The following is a 27,015-nucleotide window of genomic DNA, read 5'->3' as shown; positions in this document are numbered from 1 at the left end:
TTGCGATGTGAGACAAACCCACACACACCGAGCGGGGCTTAATCGCATAAACACATCGTATCTTATGACTGCTGGTAGCAAAGCCTGAACATCAGGCGGGCGGGGAAAGATCCAGATCCAGTGCTGTGCTGATTGACTGGCTGCTGCTGCTGCTGCTGTTATCTGGGAAGGCAAGAGGGAAGCATCGATGCCTCCGGGTCAGTACTCGCTCATGAGCCTGGACCTGTTCTCGCCATCGGGCCTCCTGCACTGAGATAATGAAAGGATGGATGGACGACGATGCGGCGGGGACAACAGAGGGCTGAAGGATGCTGCTGCAGCGACTCGCCGGGATGAGGAGCAGCATCACAACACGATGAACTCGCCGGAAGAAGCGGGAGCGGATGATCTGTCTCTGGAGGAGATACTGAGGCTTTATAACCAGCCCATCAACGAGGAACAGGCATGGGCGGTGTGCTACCAGTGCTGCAGAACGCTGGCGAAGGAGCACCGGGGCGCTGCCGCCACCGGAGCATCATCAGCGGCTACACCGAGGAGGATATCCGGACCGGAGGGTGTTAGGATACAGAAGGACGGGTCTGTGAGGGTGGACCACCAGGGCTGTGAAGGTAAAATATTATATAAGTGTGATTGTGCCTAGAGCTACTCAGATCTAGGCCAAACCATCACTGGTCTTTTAAATAATATACGTGTGTTGTTCCAACACGTTGTCGTATAATGTTAACATTAGACCTAAAAGAAAGGGCCCCAATGAGACTATTTTAGAGGTGCGATGCAAAAATATCCTGTAAATAGCTCCGCACATGTTTTTAAGCTCACGCGTGAAAGATTCATAAGTGTGTGTGTGCGTGTGTGTTTTTTGTTTTTTTTTTCTGACCAGGTGCTCAGTTTGCATGTCAGGATTAGTCCATAATCTGCATCATGCAGCACCAAAACATCCAGTACTTAAGGCTCCATGACCTGATCTCATCTACACAAAGAAATACCATCACAAACCCCCGCCGCTCTCTCCCTCACATGGCTTCTCCGCTCATTTTCACTGTTTCCTCTTCAGCAAACACACGTGTGTGGGCATCATGTGGTTTCATCTCTTTTATTTATTTTTTTATGAAGAGCCCGTCAGCCTGTTTTGTCACCTCGTATCAGATCAGGCTGTTCATTCCGCTTCATCTGATTAAAGCATGTGATTACGAGCCGAAATGCGGGCACTGATCAGATCAAGGCGTGGACTGTTGCCCTGCTTGTGCCTGAACAGAACAGGGGCAATTAGTGATGCATCACCCTTGTTTTTTTTTTCATTTAGGTCTTGGTTATATTTAGCTGTTACTTCTACCTGTGGGAGCCTCATTCATTGGCTGCAATTAATGAGAGGCAATAAAACAAAAAGAGCTAGTTGGAGTTATAGCAGTGTTTTTAGTGCCATGCTGGAAATATAACAGAGTCAGGGAGAGAGTAGTAGCAGTGTGCCAACTGAAAAACCGCTGTATTATTCTCAAGCTACCCCTACGGGCCTTTAAAGTGTGTCTATAGTGTTGTAATCCTGATGTTATTGTACTTTATGGTAGGTCATGTGTAAGATGAGGCAGAATTAGTGTTTGTGGATATTTTTTCTAGCACGGTCGAGCTTTTAAATTGAGGGATAAGCCTGGAATCCAACCAAAACAAAACAGGTGACACTGCATGCTATGTGATATTTGTGTTGCCTTATTCTGTGGGTGCGTCTGTGAACATTTGCTTAAATTAAGCACCTGATGTTGTTAGACTAAGAGCTGGCGTGTTCATGTTCGTCTATATTTACATTTGCCCAAAGAGTGCAGAGCAGACTGACTTAATGCCTATCCATCTCTGTCTTTGTAATTGACTACCTGAGGGCCTGAGGGAAGTGCTCTCAACTCAGCTCCGACGTACACGCACTGTTACACAACCCTGCTGAGTCAGTGTTAGGGCCTTTGATTCAATACATTTCACATCCTGCTTTGTCTTTGAGCAAATCTGAGAGGCTCAGCTGTGATGCTCATGCTGGTTTTGGCCTGTATGTCTATATGGTTATAGAATGAATGGGTTATTTTTAGGAACATGGATGAAACCACTGGAGAGGGGAGTCATGCTAGCCTTTATTCCTCTGTTGCCTGTGTACTGTGACATCATGCTGCAAATAGCAGCTGCATATCAATATGTTTTTTGCATTTGTTTGTTCTTGTACTGTTTTTTAAGTTTGTCAGAGAAAAGTAGAGGGTTATTTTTTTTTAAATATATACCCCTATGGTTCTTCAGATGATCCCCAGACTGCTTTATTGGCCCCACCTACATACATAACACACCAAATACTTTCATATGAACGGATTTTGAACTTATCAGTGCAATCGCATAAATATTATTATGTAACAGTTGTTAAACGGTTTTAAATGGTTAATGTAGGCTATACAGTATTCAGCATTCTACTTCTACTCAACTTCTACTGTTTGGAGTCATAGTTGGGATTTTCATTCAGTTATCCATTATATTCTGTAATTTTGGGAATGTGTTTGCATGTTTATTGATTAATAGAGCTAAACTGTTGGACTAAGTGCTGTGCTTTTGTCTTCCTAATGCACAAGCTTAATAATCAAAGCCATTTATGTAAATAATGAGATAAATGTGTGGTAAAGGTTTTAAAGGTTAAGGCCTTTTGAAGCTATCATCTGCTAACATGGCTTCAAGTTAAATCCTAACACAGTTTGTTTTAGACTCTGTTGTCGTTTAAACCCACATCGTGTCTGCTATGTAATACAGCATTTAACCAGGCCACCTGACACTTTTTATTAAATCAGAATGAGTGTAAATGTTTTTGCTCATGCCTGTTAGAAATAGATGGAATTTCATGCCAGTATGCTCCTTGACTGACTCATCTTGAAGGCACATTTGATCGTCTGCTCATTTTAGATGCAGTTAACACATCTTCACCTCAGCAGCACGGCATTCAAATCTACTGATGCGAGTTAAAGTTGTGTGCTGATGTCACTGGTGCCATGATGTTGCATTCCTGCGTATTACAATACAAAACAGGGGTTTGTTTAGAGGGTCATCTGTTTGCAGGCTGTTTACTCATGATGTAAAAGCTCTGCTGATGTAGCCTGGAGAAATGCTACATTCTTCCTTTTGAAGGGAGCGCATTCATGCGACGCGGGTTCTCGACTGGAGAATTTTGTCGTCACTGGTCATGATACTCAAAGTGATAAATAAGTTACAGCTTAGAGATTTTGTCAAAATTGATTCCAGCTTGCATAATGATGGCAAGAACAAAGAGGGCCAAAATCAGTTTATTGAGAAATCAAACTTGTTATCACTGATAAATAGGAGGTGCTTGACCACAGAGGAACTGCATATAAGTCCCAAGTGCTACATATTAAAAATCCTGTGATGATACTTTACTCTACTGTAAAATGTGACTTCTGAAACAATAACACTGGTGATTATAATGCCCCAAATCTATACAACAAATAAGAGTAAGACAGATGAATTAATATTATTGTCAAGCAGACTAACGTCTCATCTCACCTGATGCGTGATAAGAAGCGGGTTACCGAGTGGACAGTTTGCCAATCCATCACAGGGATGGAGAAAACTGTAATGCACGTATCTAATCAGTTAATCACTGGTCAGCAATCTAAAGTATTTAGACATGTAGATATGGTCAAGGCAGCCTGCTGAAGTTCAAACGAAGCATCAGAATATGATAGTGACATGATTGTTGATGGCAGATGGGCTGGTCTGAGTATTTCAGAAAACTGCTGATCTACAAGAACTTTCCTCCGCAAACATCTTTGGTGTTTACAGCAAATTGTCTGAAAAAGAGAAATATCCACTGAGCAGCAGTTCTCTGGGTCTCTTGTTGATGGTGCCATTTTTGCTCACCTGGTTGAGCAGGTGACCATACACCGGAAGGCCAGCACCCTGGGACCAATCCTGACCCTGTACCCTTTGTGATGTGTCTTTCCTCACAGTCGCCCCACTTTCCTGTCTAAAAACCATCACTGTCCAATCAAATAAAGGTAAAATTGTTTTTAAAACAGGAAGTGAAATTAAGGTAAACGAGTTTGATTTCTGTGGGGAAAATAAAGAAAAAGGAGGTTGCTGATGATACTGCACTGAATTTAGCTTGAAATCATTTTTTGTAAATGGACTGGTTATTATATATTGCTTTTCTGCTCGAGCACTTTAGACAACATGTCTCATTCACCCATGCATATAAGCACTTCACACGTCCCATTCACATGTTACCTTTGATGGACACACTTTGAGAAGCGCTGAATGAAGTACTTGGACTTGGAGAAGGCATTTGACTGTGTCCCTCCGGGTGTCCTGTGGGAGGTGCTGCAGGAGTATGGGGTGTCTGGCCCATTGCTACGTGATGCAGACGCTGCACTGGTCCGTCGTGGTGAAGAGAGAGCGGAGTGTAAAAGCAAAGCTCTCAATTTACCGGTCGATCTACGTCCCTACCCTCACCTATGATCACAAGCTGTGGGAAGTGACCGAAAGAACGAGATCGCGGATACAAGCGGCGGAAATGAGCTTCCTCTGAAGGGTGGATGGCCTCTCCCTTAGAGATAGGGTGAGAAGTTCTGCCATCCGGGAAGAGCTCAGAGTAGAGCCGCTGCTCCTCCACATCGAAAGGAGCCAGCTGAGGTGGTTTGGGCATCTGACAAGGATGCCTCCTGGGCGCCTCCTGGGTGAGGTGTTCCGGGCATGTCCCACCGGGAGGAGGCCCCGGGGCAAACCCAGGACACGCTGGAGAGATTATATCTCTCGGCTGGCCTGGGAACGCCTTGGTGTTCCCCCGGATAAGCTAGAGGAGGTGGCTGGGGAGAGGGAGTTCTGGGCTTCTCTGCTTAGGCTGCTGCCCCCGCGACCCGGCCCCGGATAAAGTGGAAGAAGATGGATGGATGGATGGATGGATGGATGGATAGATGGATGAATGAAGCACTGTGAGATAAGAGCACTAACAACTACACCACTGTACCAGTAATATTATGTTCTCTGAGAATTTCTCATCCTTGATATTATAGACGTAAATCAGTTTTCGTAGTTGGTTGGAAGTCCTGTCAGTGCTGTTTTATTCCTACAAAAAGAACTTTTGTAGCTGAACCGGGATTTGTAGCTGAATAATATGCTACCTTTCATTTATGCATCAAAGTTTGAGCACCTCATGCTTCTTTGCTGCTCATGATAACAGTGCTTTCTTTTTTTAATCTGCAGGTAAATACAGCCCTTGCACAACAACAGAGGTGAGTAACTGCACTCTAATACTGCTGTTGTTATTTTATTTCATCATCACACACTTCCACATGTTTTGTATGTGGATGTATTTACTTGTTTATAGAGTAGCAGGTGAATAGAATTTGGTATCTATTTTTTTATTTGGTATTTATATATGTTGTGGAATCCACTTGCTGAGTGGAAATAAATGATAAATAAATTTAATTTCAAACGTGTTTTAAATGAGCATACTCACACAAAGTGATTACTTTGGGTGGAGTTAGTTTGTGAGTATTGTTTGCAGTTGATTAAGTCTGAGACTTGAGCAAATGCAGATTTTCTGGAACACAACCAATCATTCAATTAGCGAGTTACTTATGAAGAGAAATATGTGGCTGTACGTACAAATAATGGCTTCTTGTCCACAATAATGACATGATTATCTTTTTAAATATTTACTCTTTGTGAATGGTTTCATTAGCTAGTAAGCTAGCAGTCAGTCACAACAACAGAGATATCATTCAGATTACAGTGCGGACACCCTGTAGGATTATTTCAAGTGTCAGATAGTGCTATGGTTGAAACTGTCGTAAGTCCTGGGTGTGTGTTAATCCTGATGTTTGCAGTGCCACTGCTCTGGCTCCCCTGCCTCTAAAACTAATACCTTTAACAAATGAAAGAAGTTCAAAATGTGCTTTCATTTTCTCAGTAAGGAATTGGTTTCACTTTAGGCTTTACAAAGACCTGAACAGTCCAACAAAACAAATACCAGACTGTCTCTAGTCTGAGGTATTTACACATTTTTTGCATGTTCAACAGCGAAATTGTGGTTAGTGTCCTGATGTCATGACAACCGCTGACAGCTGGGCATTTTCTGATACAGGAATGAGATGTGCTTTTTAATACCTTGAAGTAATTTCAGATTTACAAAACTATTTAAATTTTGAGAAGAATTCATGTGGAAAAAAACGCACTGTGAAAAAAATGGAAGCGACATCATGCTATGATGAGCCGGTCCTGATAGAAAAAGGACGAAACTAAGATTCTGGGTTTATCCACTTCTCACGAGCAGGGAGAGTTTCATGGTTTGTTGTTAGTTTATGAGAAATTAAGGAGAGAACTTCTGTGTTTCATTTGCATTTAATATCTCTGCTTCTAGGTATGTGACTGCAGAATTATTAAGGGTGGTCAAATCATCTTGTTCATTGTTAAAAAATATATATAAACTTGTGAGGCCCAGTAACGCCATAAGCCCTGAAGGACAACTAAAGTAGATAGAAGAGCAGTGCTCTGTCCTAGGGAGAGAAATCAGATCATTATTGGTCTACCTTAGGGTGCAAAGCACAGGTAACACTGAAAAAATAGTAGCCAGGTGGTAAAAACATAAACTAGGGTGTTGATCTTGGCCAGCAATGTTCTCTCCAAGCGTCCTTGTAGCTGATGATGAGACCTCAGCTCGAGGTATCAGGATGAACTCTTAATCGTATAGGTCCTTACTTTCTGTTCTTACTTTCTGTCAGTTGTTGAGAAGACGTGCTGGACATGACATCACAGTACAGATGGATAATGAGCCTTGATCGCTGGTATTAAGAGGCAAAGTAATAAATTATGAACCAAGCGAACAGTTATCATCAGCTCTGACGTGGAGGAAAAACTGAACATTCCTCTAAATTAACCTTCAAGCAAAAGGAAACTGTAGTATTTCTTTAAGGGATTACTCGACAAATGTACCATTACATAAATCTAGGTTTATTACAATGAAATAAAGAAACAAAAGCTAAAATAGCTTGATTTTTAGTCGCTATAGGTAAAGCTTGTGTAGCCTCACTGCTGCCTTACAAACTCCTGTAATTCTGGGGTCTGTGTACAGTTTTTTGTTCTAAATCTGCAGGCATTAATCCAAAGCCAGGGGTTATTTTCTCAGGAACTGAAAATCTCCTGTAGATCGACAGGACATTTTACAAAACTGTTTTCACAGGCTGAGCAAGACTTACCGTGATGAGTCTTCCAAAGCTGATTTGTAAACTGACCGTTTGAAACACAGAGCGGCTGTAGCAGTTATTCTGTTTTGGTTACTTTTACAGTTCATGCCAACAGCAGTTTGACTGTAAAATATGCACACATGATAAATACCTACAAACAAATGCATGTATATATATCATTCCCACTGCACTTAATGTACATGTAAAAAACAATATCTCTGTGACATGTCTTCTAGTGTATCATACTATGTGAAGTAGAATTTGTACACAGTAAAAATTACTATTATATAGTATTTTATTGATTGTGCATTTTTAGCAGTTTGGGGTTTTTATTACTTTATTTTTCTTACTTACTTTTTTATTTTATTATTTTCTAATATATCACTAATTCTCTTTTCCTTTCTGACCCTTGTGCTGCTGTAATAAATTGAATATGGGATTAATAAAGCCTATATCTATTGTATGTCTGTCTATTCTACCAACCTATTTCCTCTTTCAGCTGCAGAGTTCCCAGCTGGCTACTCTGATTGACTAGTTAAAATGTCACCCAGCAAGGCCTCCTCCTTTGATGAGCACTCTGGGAGAATGTTCACCCTTAATTAAATGTCTTTGTAAAACTGACAGTGTGCACTCTCACTGCATTATTATCAGCTGCTCTTAATGATCGTGATAATAGCTTCTGGAAATGTCTTACAGTACGGAGGGGTTGGCGTCTCTGCTATTTATTTTTAGAAACGGTTTTGTCACTGCAGTTACCACACTTTTTCTTCCCGGTTTATTAGAGATAGCGCGCAGTAGTTTTCAAGGCGTTGAGGACTTGGATTGCCGTGTAATAGAGCTGCAATAACAGATGGACTGTCAGCAAATAACCCAAGCACATACACATGCAGTCCGCTGTAGAAGCAGTGAATGGGAAACTGTATAGACAAATCCCCGCTAAGCAGCTTTGCACCACAAATGAGTTCTCACAATGCAGTGTGTGGCAGAATGGATCAGAAAGCTACTGCAAGTTGGTGGAGCTGCTTGATGCTTGACAGGACTGAAGGTGTTCTGCTATAGCATGCAGTGTAGAATTAGCCCAGAGTTAGCTGAACGAGAGCATATGTGTGATGGGCATTATCAGCACATGGCTTCAAACAGCAGGAACTCTTGCAAATGATCTGGCTGTGAATGTCAGATGATTTGCTTCTCTTCATAGCCAGTGAACTGGATTCACCGACACGGCATAAGGCAGCCTCACGCTGTTTGCCTGATAATCAGAATAGATGAGTTCACTGAAAATGGATCAGTTTTAGAGTTGCAGATATTTCGACATAAATATGATGATTATGTGCGCCTGCTTTAGCAAAAAGGCTGTTGTTGACCCCTCAGTAGAGCATCCTAGTCCTGTGACTCTGTGTAACCTCAGGCATTTGTGGATTATGCTTCATCACATTCCCCTCTGCCAAGTTTAACCGTGCATACCTTGTGCTCTTTCAAGTCCTGAGCTTTAACGCCATGAAAGGGATTAGAGTTTAACATCACATCCAGTGTTTAATGTAAACAGAAATTTCAGTCAGATGTTATGTGTCTTTTCTCTGCGAGTTTAATGTTCATTTGCATTTACTCTCCCATTAAGGCTTGTGCTGCCATGAAAGAAGAGAAACAGACAGTATAAAAGTAGAGGCAAACTATTACGGGGGAAAGAATGTTGTGTGGTTCAAAGGTTTTCTCTGTTCTATATGTGAACTCACTGGGTTCCACATCTCCAAGAAAACCAAGGTAATTGTTCCCAGTCATATGATAGTCAGAGCCAAGAGCAGCGTGGCCAGGAAACTGGAAAAAAATTGATGCCTAAGAGGAAAAAGCCTATGCTTTGACATATGACGTATAGTCATCTGCACTGTTTCTTATTACTCAAGCTTTTTGTAATCATGTGAATTTCACTGAATTCACTTGTTTTAAAATAGGTTCGATGTAGAGAACTGCACTGACATATATTATTATTATTATGTTGGTCAGTATCAGAAGCAAAAAAAAGTTCAGATTTCTGTTGTCAGACTTTGAAGGTGTGGCAGACATGCTGCTGTGGCACTGCCAAAACAGTACCACAGCAGCAGAAACTAACAGTTTTAGTTTAGATGTAAAAATGTCTTTTTACACATTATATATTTTGTGTTACTTTTTTGAAGTAATCCAGTTTGTTACTTAATTACTCACTGGAGAAAGCAATTTGTTACACTTTGCATCACGTTACTTTTGTGTTTAAATTACCTGAAACAAATTGTTAGTTAACAATATAAACCTTAGACTTCAGTTCCACATGCCAACACAAATCCTTATCCTAATGAGGACACATATATGATCTTTTGCATTTAAATTTCTGTAATACGTAGATAAAGGTGAAAACAAGCCCAAGGAGACTGAAGTGATCGCCACTGCCACTGCTTTTGTTACCTGATGAATTTCAGTGATGGCTGCTGCTTAAGTGTCTTACTCAGCTTAATAACATCATTTTGGGTGCTTAGCTAGCTTTTTTAAAATCTATTTGCTAAGTGTGCAAATAACTGAAGAATGAATGTAGTACAGTAGTTACATTAGTCTGTTACTGAAAAATGTAAGGTGACCCAACACTGGTCTTGGAAGACCCGCAAGTGGTCTGAAAAGAAATAGAGGGATGTTACATCATTCAGTGAACCACTCATATTAAAACTGAAATACTCGATGACTATTGAAAAGGTTGCCATGGTCTGGCATGTTGATTTCCCTCGTATAATGAAGTATTACTATTTGGTTTCCCTCTGACCTTTTAAAACTAATATTAATAAAATAGATTAGACATATATTTTTCTTTCTGACAACAGAAAGGATATTCCACTCAGCTCCGACTCTATATCACTAGCATGTCACTGGCATGTTGATGTTAGCAAGTTGCTCAAAATGTAGCCATTAAGAAAGGCGTTGTTGGCATCACAATCATGATAAGTATATTTTTTCCAAAGAACGAGTAAAACATGTAAGTTTTAACATTTGATGTGCTATCTTAAGGCTTTTTAAGTGACACAGTTCCCTAACTTAGGAGGAAAACAGGACACTACAGCACAAAGCACCTGTTATCTTTGCATTTTGTGCTGTTCAGCAATTGTAATAATTCAGTAGCCAATAATAAAGGTAAACTCCTAAAAAAAAGACCCAAAATAAAGACACTCTCTTTTCCCCAACTTAAATAGACAGTCTTCACTTGTGAAGTAGAAGTTGGTGCACATTGTGCATAGCATAACTTTATGAGGGAGTGATTAATAAGAGAAATGTTCGATTAGAAAATGAAATAGTGGACCCTATAGGAGATATGCCAGTAGGATGGGTAGAAGCCTCAGCTGAGGCTGTAGCTAATGTGAGCTAGCCCTGAGATCAGCTGGTGTGACCGTGACTTTCTGGCCTGGAACTAATGCTATACTTGAGTTCAGTCATGACGATTATAACCAAAAGGAGACTGTTGTCTTTATTTGCAGTTATTTGTTATTGAATGGTTTAGGTCTTTTTTGAAATGTTGTTGCTATTTCGCACTCATATGTGGGCCCTATGTTTGAAACCCTTGCCCTAAGAACACCATACCAGGCAAACCCACGATGCCTTTGTAAAATAAAATGACACCAGGTGGACGGTCACTGATCCTAAATTCCACCTGTCGTTGTCAAAAAAGTATATGAAATAAGCTTTTATGGTATAATTCCTAACACAATATTCTGAAAACACTGAAATCGACTGTAGTGCTAGTAATTAGTTTTTAAAAATAAAGGATTTCCAGTTCTTGTTTCCTGTTTACTGCCACAGACATGACCTAATTTCTCTGCTCCCTGTAATTAAGACATATAAGTATTTAAAATCCCCACATTGTTCCTACAATCCTCCAAATTTGAAAGGCTTTACTAGGTAATTAGACTATGGCCCTTTGCTGAGTGCTTTTGTATATTAGAGAGCAGAGCTCACACATTTCAGCCGTTGTTCAATTTGTAAAGCTGGAACTGGTGTTTGGCCACCCAAAGCCAAATATCTCAAGCTAGTGTGAGTCACTGTCTCTTACAGCTGGTATTCATTGCCACATTCATAGGCATTGTTACAGCCAGCCTCCTCTCCATATGTGGTCCTTCCTAGCCTTCCTCAGTCAGACACTGTTGTCTTGAGTTTGTTTTTACCTGAACTGGTTATTCACACATACACGTCTAACTAAATTTGCTACATATTAATAAAATGGATTGAATTGTGTCTATTAATATATGGTGCTGAAAATATTAATTGGCTAAGTGGACTGTTAGTTAACTTTATTTTATCTCCAGATAGGAGATGTATATTAACAAAAAGGAGTCATATTTCTAACAGAGACACAGATCATAGAAATGTAAGCAACTTTAACAAGTTAAGCTGTGATATACTGGACTCCAGACCGCAGGAAACTTTATGTTAAAACAGTGAACACGTGGCAGCGGAAACCTGGTCATATTCACAGACATACATCAATAATGTACTTAATTAGGACAGAGGCTAAATGTTTCATGATTCATGTAAATATAAGGTTCTGTGCTCGCATCATATCCTGCTAGATGTTTGGTGCTTGTATCTGAGGTCAGGTTCTATACAAAGCTGTAGTATTACTCCCCCTGCTTCCTCCTTTCCATCTCATCATTCCGCTTGGTCGCCCGAAAGCCTGGGAACTATTCAGGGAGACTTTAAAGTAGAATGGAGACATGTTTGCTTTAGCCTCACAGTCACAGGGACAGCTCAGATTTGTCCATTAATCGCAATTTGCAGTTTATTATTTGTCAAGAATGTGTTAGTCTCCTTTACCTTAAATGATGAGCTCATTTTGAAAGTTTTGTTTTTCAAGTTGCAATTCAAGGAAAAGTTCGAGAGAAATTACATAAATTTACAAACATATTATTTTTAATAAAGAGACGCTAGGATTGTAAAATACTGGAATATCTGTTTGCTTTGTAATGCCAATTTTATGCCAAGGATTATTTAGATTATTTGTTATAATTCTCTGTAACCAAACTTCATTGCCTGGTTTTCTTACAGCTTATAAAGATGAGCCTTTTGTTCTTTAAATGAGCACCATTCTGGTCCTGATGCTGGTTTAAACTAAACACCCACTCCAGCAAAATGGAGAATAATATATCTCAATGTGAGTCCCTCGATGCTCTTTGCTGTGAAGAAAAAAATGTGATTGAATCCGCTGTAGTCCGTCTTGTTCCATTTAATCTCATTTTGCAGATCAAATGCTGTTTCAGACCTTGACTGAATACTTTAAGGCGTGGCTTTTTATGATGGAGGAGGAGGAGATAAGAAACAGGAGCCTAAAAATCCACAAACTGAACACGTACTGTTAAAACATTATTGTGTAAAACATACTGTGGGGTGACTATGCATTGATAATTGGTTAAATCGGGGTGTGGGGTGTGTTCATCCTGGGTTGAATATGTCTCATCTGTCAGTGGGTGTGGGCCCAGGTGGAGCTCAGACAAAGAGGTCGCATTCATTTCCCCCTGAGAAAACTCAGCCATTACCCACTGATGGGGGGATGTCTCATATGACTCCTCCTTCCATGAGCAATCATTGATTTGCCCTTGATCTTCATGTCTACACACACACACACTTTTTATCTGTTTTTTTCCTCTTTTCCTGTCTCCTGATATTTGACCTCCCCTTATTTCCTCTGATTTCGTCCCATGTCTTTCTTACTGTCTTTTCTCCCAGTGTTTTGCTTTGGTTTTTGCCCCTTTCAGTCTTGTCTAAGTGCTCAGGGCTGCAGAATAATCCTCTCTGTGATTTCTCACTCTTTTATCTTGGCTTTGGCAATGTCTGCTTTATCCACCATGACTCCCCAATTCCAGGAAAACTCAAGCGCACCATCTCCTGACCTACATGCATCAGCCTGTGAAAAAGAAAATAATATATGATTTTTAAAAGTAATTTTCTGTAATTTTTTAAGCTTTCGCTGCTGTTGCCGCTGTTGGTTTGACAAAAGCTATCCACCTAGTAAGAATTTTTTGGCATAGTTACTCTAATGTTTATCCTTTTTGTCAAGTGTGTATTATTGTTGAATGAGGTAAGGTCACAACAGGCTGATTCTTGCTAAACTTGTTAAATATTAATGTGTGTTTATTGCTTGTGTTTACAACCCAAACATGTGATGAAGCCACAGAAAGTAGTATAGTGTCTTAAAAGTGTTTTGATTGCATACAGCTGCATAAAGGTTATTGTTCTCTCATTCACAGAAACGTTCATGTAAATGACCAGCTGAAACTGCTCGAATCATTAATTTTACACTAATATACAATTATTGTACATAAAAGGTGTGACTCATTATGACAGAAAAAAGACAATTTATTGGAGTAAAATACTCCACGCTGACGTGGAGTATTTTACAGTCATTTCCAGCCAATAGAGATGGCTGTTGGTACATGGTAAGAGGCAAGCAAGCAGCTAGTTACAGTCTTAGTGACTGATTATATATCATCTGCCTGACAAACATGAGGATACTGCAGGTTAAAATGGGAGGAGCTGAAAAAGTAGCCACACCCTAAATAAAGCCTTTACTGTGTCTTTTTCTTTACATGGGACCAGACTGGGACATGACTGTGTGCATATGATATTGATTGTGCATATGATCTTTATGAGGGAGTGTTTGTGTGGTGACAGAGGAAGCTGCCTCTGCAAAGAGCCGTGCAGTCAACGCATTGCACGTGTTCCGCTCAGGCCATATTAAATAACAAAGGGACAAATCTATATTTGTTTTTATTATGTGACAAATGGTTAACAGTTATAAAGAGTAAATGTATAATAAAGAGTATCATTTTTATTATGATCACATCTTTATTATCAGATACAACATATTTATAGATGAATTTTATTTTAAATGATCAAGGCATGTTAGATGTACAAATGTTACATTTTATTTATTAATGAAAACAGATGATTCTAATAAACATATAGACATGAGTTAGTAATAGCATATAAACTAGTTGTTTTTGTCTTGCAGGTGCTCGAGTCTCTGGGGATCATGATTTACAAAGCTCTGGACTACGGGCTGAAGGAGAATGAGGAAAGGGAGCTGAGTCCTCCTCTAGAGCAGCTCATTGATCTCATGACTAACATGGCTGAGGCTGAGAGGGAAGCATGCCTTGACGAAGGCTACGAGGCCACAGAGGAAGAGGACGAGGTGGAGGACTCTGATAACGTCTCTGGCATTCGTGGCTACAGAGATATATTCAATGTAAGCAGCTGGTGGACGCTAATATGTATGTTCAGCCACTGATGGCTGGTGGTTAAAAAGGATACTGCCAAGAGATAAAGTAATTTTAGTTAATAAGTGTTAAGTATGTAAAAGTAATCCCCTCAAAAGCAGAGGCAGTATGCTCTGCATACTGATGTAAAACAGCTTTTTCAAATAGTGGACAAAGTGGTCACCCATGAAAACATTAATCCTATAGGGCAGAATGGAGGTGCAGTAGTTAGTGCTGGGTAAGAGCCTGAGGGTCCACCAATCAGCTGTTATTGTTATTGTGTGAATGCTGTAGGCATCCTTTAATTTGTCCCATTGAAATGAATGGAAAACTTCCACAATTCTGCTTAAACTTGCTCTTTTTTGAAACTTAACTACTTCCTTATACTTTCGCCTAGAACAACCATTCAAACTTTAAAATGTTCACAAATTATTGGGTATTTCATGTATGATTCAGCTTTTTCATATCTGTTATGGTTTTCATCTTATCCCTCTTTAAGTTTTGAGTTGCAAAATTGTGATTTTTCACAAAATACATGCGTTGTTATGGTTGCTATGCAGTTGGTTCTAAGTGAGCCACTGAAGGTTTCGCAGTCTTCTCTTCATGTCCGAACAACTTCTTGCTACTTGCTCAATTTTCACTCAACTCCCACAAATTGTACATCAAAACGTAGGTATTTTTGCTGGCTTTCAGAAAATGTCACTATCATTGTTGTGGGATTTATAGAATTTTGGCAAATCTCCTCAGACCAACACAAAGTCGGAAAACTCTCCATAGAAAGTCAATGGAGAGTTTGTTCAAAATCACAGCTGGATTTCTCTAATGAGAGGCATATTCGAATCGTCATATCTCCTTAACGAAGCGAAGTTAAGACATGAGGCTTGTCCCGATATATCTTCAGACACTCCTGACGCTCACAATTCAAGAATTTTTTTACTCGTTACTGAAAAAGTAACGCTGTTATTCCCATCACTGTCAGTCACATATAAAAAAAAATTTTGATCAAGGATTCCTGCAACAGCTGGGAGAAAACAGAATTTAATGATTCCAGTAATGGAAGACGTAGGCGATGTAATTCCTACTTAGAGCAGGTAATCACTCGTTTGCAAGTGAAAATCCATAATTCCAAATCTAAGGAAAGTGAAATAAAATAGTAATCTCTCCAAACAGACATGAGTGGTGTAAGTGTTTGGAACTATACACATTTATAAAACATTTTCTCTACTATGTGTGAAGCTAAAACGGTTCTCCAATTCTTGAGGAAAACATCATCTACCAAGGTATTCCAGGAACAAGTTGCAAACAGGAGGCCCAACAAGAGGGCAAGTGTTTAGGAAAAAGTCTGTGTGGAAAAATTAAACTATTAAATATTCAACATATTAAACTCAGCAGTGAAAGCAGAGCTCAGGACCACAGTGCACTCGGGCTGCCAGGCTCATCTTTGCTGGGAGGCATGCATCTCTGTTGTCCAATGGAGCAGAGTCACTGTGTCAGTCCTCGCATCCCTGTGCACTGTTTACGTAATAACTATGTACCCAGTCACACACACAAGTGCACACATGCACACCAACACTGCTCTCCAAGGAGATGCATGGGAGCGGTGTGGCAGTCTGGCCTGTGGCTTTCTAGCTGTCAGTTTGAATTGTTGCTTTTTCCCCCTGAGACCATTCCCCCCCTGTGCTCCTTGGTTTACCTTTTGTCCTACTGTACTAACCCCGATGACACTATTTTAGATTAGAGCCATATTTATCCACTCAATGGAACTGTTTTGATTTTGTATTAAAGAAAATGAATTTTATGTACACTTAACTGAACCCATTATTTTCTGTTACTCCCACACTTATTGGCAGGTTAAAGTTTCTAAAATGAGACAGTTGTCTGGTGTTTTCCATGTTTAGTGAATTTTTTGCAGTCTGGACAAACGGATGCCAAGAACATGCAGAGTGTTGGCCAAAGGTACCTTCTGTTCCTCTGAGAGAAACAAGGGCATATTTTGTCATCGCTGTGTGTGTGTTTGTGGAGCAGCAGTGTGGCTGACCTCAGGCAGAGCTGTCTTGTGAATTGTGTTCATCAGTCAATAACAGCTGTTTACAAGTGTCTTTTGGTTGGTATTTTCCTTTTATATAATGCCACTGAGATCCATTAGCTAAGTGCTAGCTTGATACGACTATCTATACTTAATTTAAAGCCTAAACGCGTGCTGTTGTTGTAGCCATGAAACCAGCAATCAAAATAGTCAAATTAATTATTGTCATTGTCATGCCAGCTTTTGTTAGATTGCTATACTTTAAATTATCTGATCTAATACAATGCTTTGCAAAATAATAGCTTGTTATTGTCTTAGCACAAAATCAATCAATTAATAAAGTCATAAATGACCTGAAAACCTGATCAGGCGTTCATATAAACAATCAAATCACAAAGAAAATCTTGAAACTTAATGAAGTGAATGTAAGAGTGTGAAATTTAGAAATGAATTGTGTGTCACCGTAAATGTATTGTTGATTGTTGTTTTTGATTTTCTTTCAGTGCAGCTGTGTGAAGTGTGAACTGAAAATCCTTTTGCTTCCTCTGTTTTAGCTGTGCACAGCTCATCTACCCAGTGTGTCAGATGCACCCAGTCATTACCAGGCAGTGTGCCGAGCCCTGTACACAGAAACCAGAGAGCTGCGCACTTTCTTGGAGAAGATCAAGAGTGCCAAAGAGGTAGGGTCCTATGATAAACAGATCAGGCATAACATTATGGCTATCTGCCTAATATTGTGTGAGTCCTTTTGCTGTCAAAACAGCCCTGACCCATCGAGTTTTGCTGTGGTATCTGCACCAAGATGTTAGCAACAGATTCTTTAACTCCTGCAAGTTGCAAGGTGGGACTTGTTTGTCCAGCACATCCCACACATGCTCAATTGGATTGAGATTTTGGAATTTGGAGGCCAAGATTTCAAATATCTCAACATCTCAAACGTGTGGTTGTGTTCCTCAAACCATTTCTGAACCATTACTGCTTTGTGTTAGGGCACATTATCCTGCTGAGAGAGGCCACAGCCATAAGGGAGTATTGTATTGTAAGCATCACACTTCCTCTGCCGGCTTCCTTTCTTTCCATTGGTGCCAGGTGTTCCCCAGGTTAGCCACAGCCATGCACCCGGACAGCCATGTGATGCAAAGGAAAACGTGATTCATCAGACCAAACCACCTTCTTTGATTTCTCCGTGGTCCAGTTCTGATGCTCTCGCGCCCATTGTTGATGCTTTTGCTGGTGTACAGGGGTCAGCATGGGCACCCTGGCTGTTCTGCAGCTATGCAGCCTCATACACAACCAACTGTGATGAACTGTGTATTCTGACACCTTTCTATCAGAATGGATGACATTTTTTGGCAATTTGAGCCACAACTCTGTTGGATCAGAACACATTGGCAAGCCCTGTCTCCCCACGTGAATCACACTGCCTCTGCTGCCAATGACCCTGTTGCTGGTTCACCGCTTGGACCACTTTTGGTAGATGCTGACCACTGCAGACCGGGAACACGCCACAAAGAGCTGCAGTTCTGGAGATGTTCTGACTCAGTGGTCTGTGAGGAAGAGATGATCAGTATTATTCACTTCACCTGTCAGCGCTCATAATGTTATGCTTGATCAGTGTATGTTTTTATATTGCTAACACACATAGGATTTACAGTATTATAGTAAAAAGCTATGTTTACATTAATTGCAGCCAAAAATACTTAGTGTAGTATTACTTAATCAAAGAGTTCTCAAATATCTTGCAAGGATACCTTCATAATTGACTTAACTGGATCTGTTACAGCCTAATTGATGATGATGGACTGGCTCACAGATTTCTTCATGCTCGGAAGCTAGCTGTCTGCCTAAGATGACTGATGTCATGACAAATTGTGCTGTGTCCAAATGAAACAAGAATTTCCATTAGCCAAAAGTCAGAAAGGCAATAAAAGACAAAACGGAGGAAAATCTGCATAACTTAAAATTTTAATGATGGATAATAACGTTATGACTCACAGCTAATTATTTAGCTGACCTCTTGGCTAGCCCTGAGAACAACTAACTAACTATTGACAGAGAAGACAATTTTTATGTAACGACCATAAATCTTATCTTAAGTATCAAAGATTCTTATAAACCACCTTAATGGTTTTTAGTTATATCACCATCACTAGGCTGGACTGTAGCTTACAATACACATGAATGTGACTCACAAAGACAGTATGTGTGTGAAAGCCCTGTTTACTGTGTGACAGCGCAGAAGGCAGTCAGCTGATGCAGAAAGGCATCTGTGGGAATGGCTGGGGAAAGAGCGAATGAATTAATATACATGCGTGCTCAACCTACATTACTCATACTGTGATATAACCACAAATGATTCTGACTCACAGCTTTAAAAATGAAGATTTTATTGTCTTCATTTTATGGGCCTCTCATTAATTCTAATATACATGAATACATGGAATAGAGGAATGAGAACAGAAATAAAACTACTGATTTCCTTATACAAGAACAAGCTATGAGGTTACAAAATAGCAACACATTTATGGTGACGGTGATGATTAAGAGCAAAACACTTGCAGTAGCAATTCTGATATAAACTGATAAGGCAAGGGTGCTGTGTGCGGGTGACATGCCATGTACTGACACCCTCCCAGCTGACAGGTTGAAGTGAGCCACCATGAAAAAAATAGTGACATGTTTGTCGTGCATGTCAGACATAGATGACTAAATCTGCAGACATGCTGACTCTCAGTCTTCCAAGAGCGCTGAGTTCAGGTTCTCATAGCTAGCCTTCAGCCTGGCATGATCATGAAAACAGTCCTATTGTAGTGGCTGGAAGGTTTGCACCATAATATTTTAACAAGTTGTTCTCATACCACCGAGGATTAATTCTCTCCACAGCATTTTGTTGGTGTAATGCCTGTTGTAGGCAGGGATCCTGGCAGGTGATTTCTAATAATGTTCCCTAGAGATCGGTGATTAGCAGGTTTGCACAGACACAATGCAGATCTTTCTAAATCTTTCAAAAGAAAAGTCTTTGAGAGCAAATGTAATGGCAGTTGACAACGTTATTCTTTTACCAAAGATGTCTTAGTGACTCATTTTTTTTATTTCAAGTCATGTCTCGTTGCTCTGTTTTTATTTTATTTTTCTACCCAGCCATTAAGATCGCAGGCAGGAGTCATTGTGGACTTTGTTTTCCTTGGGAGCATTTTGGAGCTCAGCTGTGGGTTGGAACAGTTTCCTTAAGGAGCTGTGTGTATGTGTTTGTACGTCTCACCTCAGGGTTCCTTCCTGCTATGCACTACTGCTGCTGCCCTTTCACTGCGTGTAATGCATCTGAATGAATACAGGGGAGGATTAGGTCAGTTACGCAACTCTTAGGAAAGGAGAGTTTTATTGCAGAGTGGAACGGGCTAAGACAGAAACTTAAATTTGAGGAAAGTTGGGGGTTGCAGTAATTGTAAACTGAAGTCGTTACCATCGCTGTGTTTGTCATTTGTTAAAACTCAATAGCATACAGACGTATTTCTTGTACTCAGTTTTTTTTAAGTGCCAAACGAACTAGAGTCCATTGTATAGTTTTGCAATGGTTCTTGTACCACATAAAATTTTGTACCATTTATACTATAATAGAAACAGGACTCATGTGTGGAACCTATAATGCTAATGCTAACAACTGACCTTTCCATCAGCCTCAGCTCTACTTTTTGTTTTGTGCTAATTAACGAGTTTACTAATGCTAACACATATTTAAAATAGTTAAAACTATGAATAATATACCTGTTAAACATCACCTTAGCATTGTCATTGTGACCACCTATGCCATTCTTCTCATGCAATGTCAAAAGACCTTAGCATGCTAAAGTGCTAAAGCAAGATGGTAAACATAACATGCTAAACATCAAAACGTCACCACAAATAAATGTAAAAAGTTAACACGGTAAACAGATTTTATTAACAGTTATTTACCATAAGTATGATTAACAATTCCAGTAGCAGTTATATTTTCAAACCCCATATATGTGTGAGAGGCACTAGCAAGTGAAAATCTGCGAGTATATTGTACAATATACTTTTCACATTTGAACAACATAATATCACGTTATTACAATATACATAATTATCACGTTCGTACAATATAATATTTATATTGTACGAACGTGATAATTATATTGTACGAACGTGATAATTATGTATATTGTAATAACGTGATATTATGTTGTTCAAACGTGAAAGGTATATTGTACAAACATGATAGTATATTGTACAAACATGATAGTATATTGTACAAACAGGAAAAGTATCTTGTTAGAACAATAAACTTTTCACGTTATAACGTGATACACTTGTATTTTTCTTTTGCCTGGGTGGCAGCTCTACTCTTCCATACTCCTGTCTAATAGCCATTATACTGTTTTTTGCTAAGACATTCCTTACTAGTGTCCTTTGAGGCAAGAAAAATAGAATAGGATAGCCAACTGTGCAGGAATACAATCTAGACTATTCAGCAAATGCAACAGAAGAAGTCAATAAGGGGCAGATTTAATAATATGTTGCATTAAAAAAAATACTATCAGTACTTACAAAGAGAGCACAGTGACAAGTTTGCATGTAAAAGCTGGGAACTCACAGATTTTTGTGCTGAACCTGTTGCAAATGTTTTTTTCAGAATTTTCTTTCTTAAGGCAAAAATGATGGATACATTTGCAGTATGCACTTTACTGTTTATTGCTCAAATTCTTTAGCACCAAAACAAAAGCATGTCTTATTTTGTTTGTGCTTGATGGTGAAATTAACTGTGATTAAGTAAAAATTATGTTATTTTATCTATTTTTGCACGTTAAAGAAATTTGGCCCTAAGAATTAATAGTAAGCTGATATAAGAAGCAGCAGCATAAAATGAGCGGCATCTGCCATTTCCCCTAATGGCATATAGATTCATCCCTATTTAATCTAAACACATCAATCAGCGATTAGTCCGTGTACAGATTTGTATACCTGCTACCTAACTGTAGACTCTCAGTAATTATTCTGTAAAGAACCAAATGTGCCTAAATTCCTTTCAAACCCATTGTCCTGTTTGTGTGTTTTGGTGTTCTTTGTTAAACACATTTCAAAAAGTTCATCTTCATCCAACCACTGCTACCAGACATCGCTGCCAAATAAAGCCCCTTTATCTTTCCACAGAGATGCCTCCTGCAGCTGAACAGCAGCTGAATTAGTGGTGATTCACAGACAACTTGTGCTCCTATTTGCTCAGGGTTACGTGCTTCTTGTCAGCTGTTAAGAGAGAAAATTAATGAATAATATCAACAGAAGGCAGAATTACTAAGGTTTTACATGCAGTTGGCAAATGCCCTGAATATTTTATTTTGTGGCCCCTTTAGCAGCAAAAAGGTTTCATTCACATTGTGGATTACTTTTCATGATTTAATTAATGCAGAACACGTGGAAGAAGCTGCTCAAGTGGAATGGAAAATATGTTGCTTTGATCTGATCTGGAGTTTTGCTGTCCATCCAAATGAGATAATGGTGTTTTACAGCGGTTGAACTAAGCTGTTGTTATGCTCTTCACTGGCTAGATTATCAGTGCTTTATTTTGATGGGCTGTCATAAAGCATCAGGGACCATCTTGTTATCTTTTGACTGGAGTACTGTATGCACTGTAGACATATTGACTTGTGATGCACCAAAAAGCCTGTTGCGAGTGATGTTATAAGCAGTCAGTCAACACAGCTGTGCCCCCGTAGGATGATGGTGAATTCTAATTTCCCCTGTGACCTGAGGTTTTAACTCGGCAGTCAGCTGGGCAAACTCCCGTGATTGTCTTACCAAACTTTCCCCTCCGGTGACATGATCAGGACAGCCTCACTGCAAAGATTAACCAGAGGAAACACATTTTCAGTCTGTCTACTGCTTTTTACAAGCTTGTTATGGTCTCATCCTGTTAATATAAAAGTTAAAGGGGAACATTAAAGGGGACTTGCTTCCATACTTCATACTTCTTGTCATAATGTCTCAAATTATTAAATTATTAAATTATAATGTCTTAAATTATTTCTTTTTCCAATAATAATACTAATAAAGATATGCATTAAGCTTACAGTTCTTACAGCTTGAGTTTCTGCAAAACTTTCCAGTAAGAAAACTATGATTTTACAGAGGGGGATCTTTAAAAGTCTGGAACTAATAGTGAGTGTTTGAAGCCAGAGACTAACATCAGGAACTGCATAACAGGCAGCATGAGAGAAATAAAGATTTGTGTAGCTGTGAATTCAAAGCTATTTGAGTGAAGCCACTTAACAGCTTACATATAGGAACTGGATGAGGTCCATGTCTTGTTATTTACCAAAACAGCACTTTTTATATTTGATCTTGTTCTTTTTCACCAGAACCTCCGTAAGATGGAGGAGGAGTCATCAGAGGAGCCTGGCCGAGACCTGAACGAGTTACAGAATGCTGACTGGGTATGCAATGTTCAACCTTTGACTGTAGCCTCAAATGTTCACGTGAAGATATCTCCATGAATTCATATATCACGGTAAACACACAGTAATCAAAGAACTTCTCAGGAACCATGCTGAGATTGATATGGCCACTGCACATGATGATGGCGCCCTGTTTCCCTGTTCTGTGTGCAAGCAGAGGCTAGCCTCTCTTTTCTACACTGGGTTCCTCTTTCACTACTTCTTCTCCTCTCAGGCTCGATTCTGGGTTCAAGTGATGAGGGACCTGCGTGAAGGAGTCAAGCTGAAGAAGGTGCAGGAGCGTCAGTACAACCCTCTGCCTATTGAGTACCAGCTCACTCCCTATGAGATGCTCATGGATGACATCAGGTCCAAACGCTACAAACTGCGTAAAGTCATGGTCAGTGTCAAAACACGTGTTGCAGCTTTGAAAATATTACTCGAATGCTGCACTCAGTGCTGCACTGTTGTTTTGATCAAGCAGGAAAAAGCTTGCTTCATGAAAATCATAAGGTTGCATTGATTATTATTGGATACAGTATAACTGTGCCTTTCACTAATGTGATGAAATGATGACTGCATACACTCAGAAAATGTTATGTTACATGCTCTGTTACATTTAATGGCATCTAGTCAATGGAAATTTCACTTGATTGTTTTAGATTCTTTTTATACCAAACATATTTTCCTTAATGATTTAAATAAATAAACCTTTGACTTTATATATTTCAGCTGCATTTTACTCAAACATTATGGCTTCATGTTTATGAGGGCAAAGAATCACATTTTTTAGTGTACTATTGAATTTTGTTTTTAGTCTTTTAAGGCTTCAGTGTGATACCTGAAGTTTTTGTGTAAGTCCACATCTAGAAAAAACACCACCACAGTTCAAATCATTTAATGAAATGCTCCAGAAAACGATACCATAACGGGTTGCTTTGGTGTAAACTTGCATATGCATGACTTTACTCTTCCATTTGGCATTATTCATAATAAAACTGAAAACTTTAAAAAATATTTTGTAACTATTGTGATCGCTGATTAAAGTCTTTCTATTTAGCAGTGAGGAGTTGCTGCTTTTATATTAGAACCATTATTGAATATTACTAGTTCTTTGACTGTCAGATGACCCAAGCATGATTTAACTTCTTGGGCTCTGAGAACGACACTGGAAAATTTGACAGCCTTGATGATAATTAAAAATAATCATCAATCTCAGCCTTATGTAATGGTCTTGGGTTTGGTTGTCTTGCAACAGAAAATTTAAAAATGTCCATATATACTTTTTTGATATTGTGTTTTTTTATTATTTGAGTTTGGATTATTTAATTTTTCCATCCATCATGTTCTCCATCTAGTAAATGACCTCCTGAAAGAAGCAGCGTTTGTCTGAGCTAATATGAGCAGACCAATTGTTCCTTTGCTTCAGGTCAATGGAGACATCCCACCAAGATTAAAGAAAAGTGCTCATGAAGTCATCCTGGAGTTCATCAGGTCCAGGCCCCCTCTCAATCCTGTGAGTACTAACAAATCTGATTGATTTAAACATTAGAACTGAGATTAAACCAATAATCCCTCTACACATTTGCAAATTAGTAAACACTCTGAAAAAAATAAGGATTTTTAACAAAGACATTTCCTGCTTCTAACCTGATGTTATTTGTGGGAAACACTGTGACTCTCATGTCAGGAGATGGTTTATAGGTTGATTTGCTGTTGCTAAAGCCAAAATCATCCCGATGATTAGACTTGACTATTTCCACTACATGTGATCGACTGTAAATCCAGACTCTGTAAAGCACACGGGTGTTAACGTCTCACTGCAGCCTGAATTCAGAGAAATAATGGATTCTGTGCTGATATCAATCTTGCAGCAGGATTAGCAGGCTGCTTTTTCAGCAGTGCTCTCATCTCTCAGCAATCAGGTGAACAATCAATCAAAGTAGACCCGAAGAGGCGAAGAGAAGCAGGCCTGCGGGCTACAACCCTGTACATTTGTGTCAGTGTTGGTATGTTCCCTTTTTCACTCCGTGCCACCCATCATCATCCCACACTACTTAGGTGTCAGCTCGGAAGCTGAAGCCACAGACTCAGCCTCCTCCCACGCTGCACGAGCGGATCCTGGAAGAGATCAAAGCAGAGCGGAAACTTCGCCCAGTCTCTCCTGACGAGGTCCGCAGAGGAAGGCTGGGTAAGGAGGCGTCCCGCTTCATTGTCCCTGCTCTTGGTATTTTTTAGTCCCGTTGGTGCACACTCACGTGCACACTCCCATACACATGCAACCATACTTCGCTCTAAAATTTTAAGACGTTTTAAGCTGAAGTATGGATCTGATGCCTGCACCTCAGAATCACATAAGAAGTGTGCACTAGCTTCATTACTGTTTCTGTTCTTTTATATGTTCCTACTTTGTGCCTATGCTCTGTGCTATTGTAGCTGCTGCTGCCTAACCGTTCATATTTGTGTTGCAACTAATGCCTATTATTGTTTTATGGCTTATATTGTTTGCAACAGAGTATAAGTCGTATGCCGCAATAATGCTAAGTGTCTGCAACTTCTATTAACACACTGAACCCAGTACTGTGTTGTCTGCAGTGTCTCCCCATTGGCTGACTTATTCAAAAATCCTCTTATCGCTCGTCATGAAAGCAATGAAACCTTTGGGATCTGAAATAAGACAATAAGCATGCCATTTCAATTCTTTTCTCACTAAATACCAACTTTTTGTATATACAGTAGTAAGTCTTGACTTGATGTGCCTCTATCACAAACAATAACTGTCCATGGCGTTTCTCGTTGCAGTAATTCGGCCACTTAGCATGTCTTTCAGTTTTGACGCGTCAGGTAAAGTCTCCCTCGCTGCTTACCTGGCTTTTCATCACTTTCTGTTCCCCGCTTTGTTGTGGCTGCTCATCTGTTCTGTCAGCACGAACAAACACACAGACACAGATACACACTTTTAGTGCATCAATCTGCATATTGTACACACATTTCATGTTGTGCTTCATCGTTTGGTGATTGCCTCCTTTGGAGGTGAAACATGGACCCGTGAGACACTGGTCAGTAGGAGGATGCTGATGAGAGCGAGGTGACATGAGTGGCATGCTGAACTACATCCACAGGCCATGCTTTAAACTTGTAAAGCTGTGCATGGTGTGTTTTACATGCTATTATGTATGCTAGTATAAGCAACATTAACCTTAAAACCAGAGAAATCAAATGAACGTTCAGACCATTTTTTTGCACGTTGAAATCTGAGGCAAAGCTTGAACATGAAAATCTTGAAAACCTTTAAAGATAAAAACCCGAACCTGTCTGAGTATTGGCTAGTTAAAATACGAGGAAAACAAACAATCTGTCCTGTAAAGTCTCATATTTTAGCACACACTGATTCATTTCACATTGCAAAAGACAATTAGTGACAATGTCTGAATGTTATGTTGTTATATTTCTCAAATATTCAAAAAAAAAAAAAGGTCTTCATGTTCAAACTTTGCCTTAGATTTCAGTGTGCAAAACAAAAGAAAATTAAAAAAAAAAATAGAAAATATATGAACAGATCATTTAAAAGAAATCTTGAAAAGTATTTATTGTGTTATCCTACAGACCAACAAAAAACGAGCTTATGTTCAAAACTCACTGCCTTTCATTTGTCATAAAAGGAATCTTTACTTTGTATAATATATGTCTTCGATTGGAAGAGATTACATCGCCTCACAGCCAGACTGAGATATTTAAAGTGTTTAGAGGTGCTAAAAACGAGAAGAATTTTATTCGCAATTTCGCTGTTTTGGGGTTTTTTTTGCATGTAGCGTTCTGAAGGAAGGATGGTAAAATTACATCACTGCTTTCTATACAAACAACATCTTCTTCTTTTTTTTAAAAAAAATACTGTTGGCTGTTAAAATGATTGCAGCCTTGAGAAAACAGTTTATTCTAGTCAGTCTTCATGTTAAAGGAAACTCCTGTACCTCCTGAAAAATATCCCTGCTGTTGCTTCTTGGGAAAAGTGTCACCTTTTCCAAGCACTTAGTCTGTTAAAGGTTCCTCTATAATGT

General features: G+C 39.4%; 1 protein-coding gene across 4 annotated transcripts in view; it reads left to right on the top strand.

The window, feature by feature from the left end:
- The window catches only part of LOC102796662 (protein spire homolog 1-like), a 37,856-nt gene continuing 10,841 nt past the window's right edge, over nt 1-27,015 (top strand). For 3 of the 4 annotated variants that reach the window (XM_006794769.2, XM_006794768.2, XM_087848111.1), the window contains exons 1-9: nt 1-608; nt 5,236-5,264; nt 14,236-14,469; nt 17,060-17,185; nt 22,883-22,957; nt 23,193-23,357; nt 24,387-24,473; nt 25,019-25,148; nt 25,760-25,801. In XM_006794769.2, coding sequence (XP_006794832.1) covers nt 266-608; nt 5,236-5,264; nt 14,236-14,469; nt 17,060-17,185; nt 22,883-22,957; nt 23,193-23,357; nt 24,387-24,473; nt 25,019-25,148; nt 25,760-25,801 — 1,231 coding nt within the window. In that variant the 5' untranslated portion in view covers nt 1-265. The remainder of the gene's footprint in view (nt 609-5,235; nt 5,265-14,235; nt 14,470-17,059; nt 17,186-22,882; nt 22,958-23,192; nt 23,358-24,386; nt 24,474-25,018; nt 25,149-25,759; nt 25,802-27,015) is intronic. The other variant, XM_006794770.2, reaches the window with a different exon arrangement.

This window comes from Neolamprologus brichardi, chromosome 11 (genome assembly GCF_056152115.1).
Source record: "Neolamprologus brichardi isolate AB-2024 chromosome 11, ASM5615211v1, whole genome shotgun sequence".
Classification (NCBI taxonomy): Eukaryota; Metazoa; Chordata; class Actinopteri; order Cichliformes; family Cichlidae; genus Neolamprologus; species Neolamprologus brichardi.
This window is presented reverse-complemented; position numbering and strand designations above follow the sequence as displayed.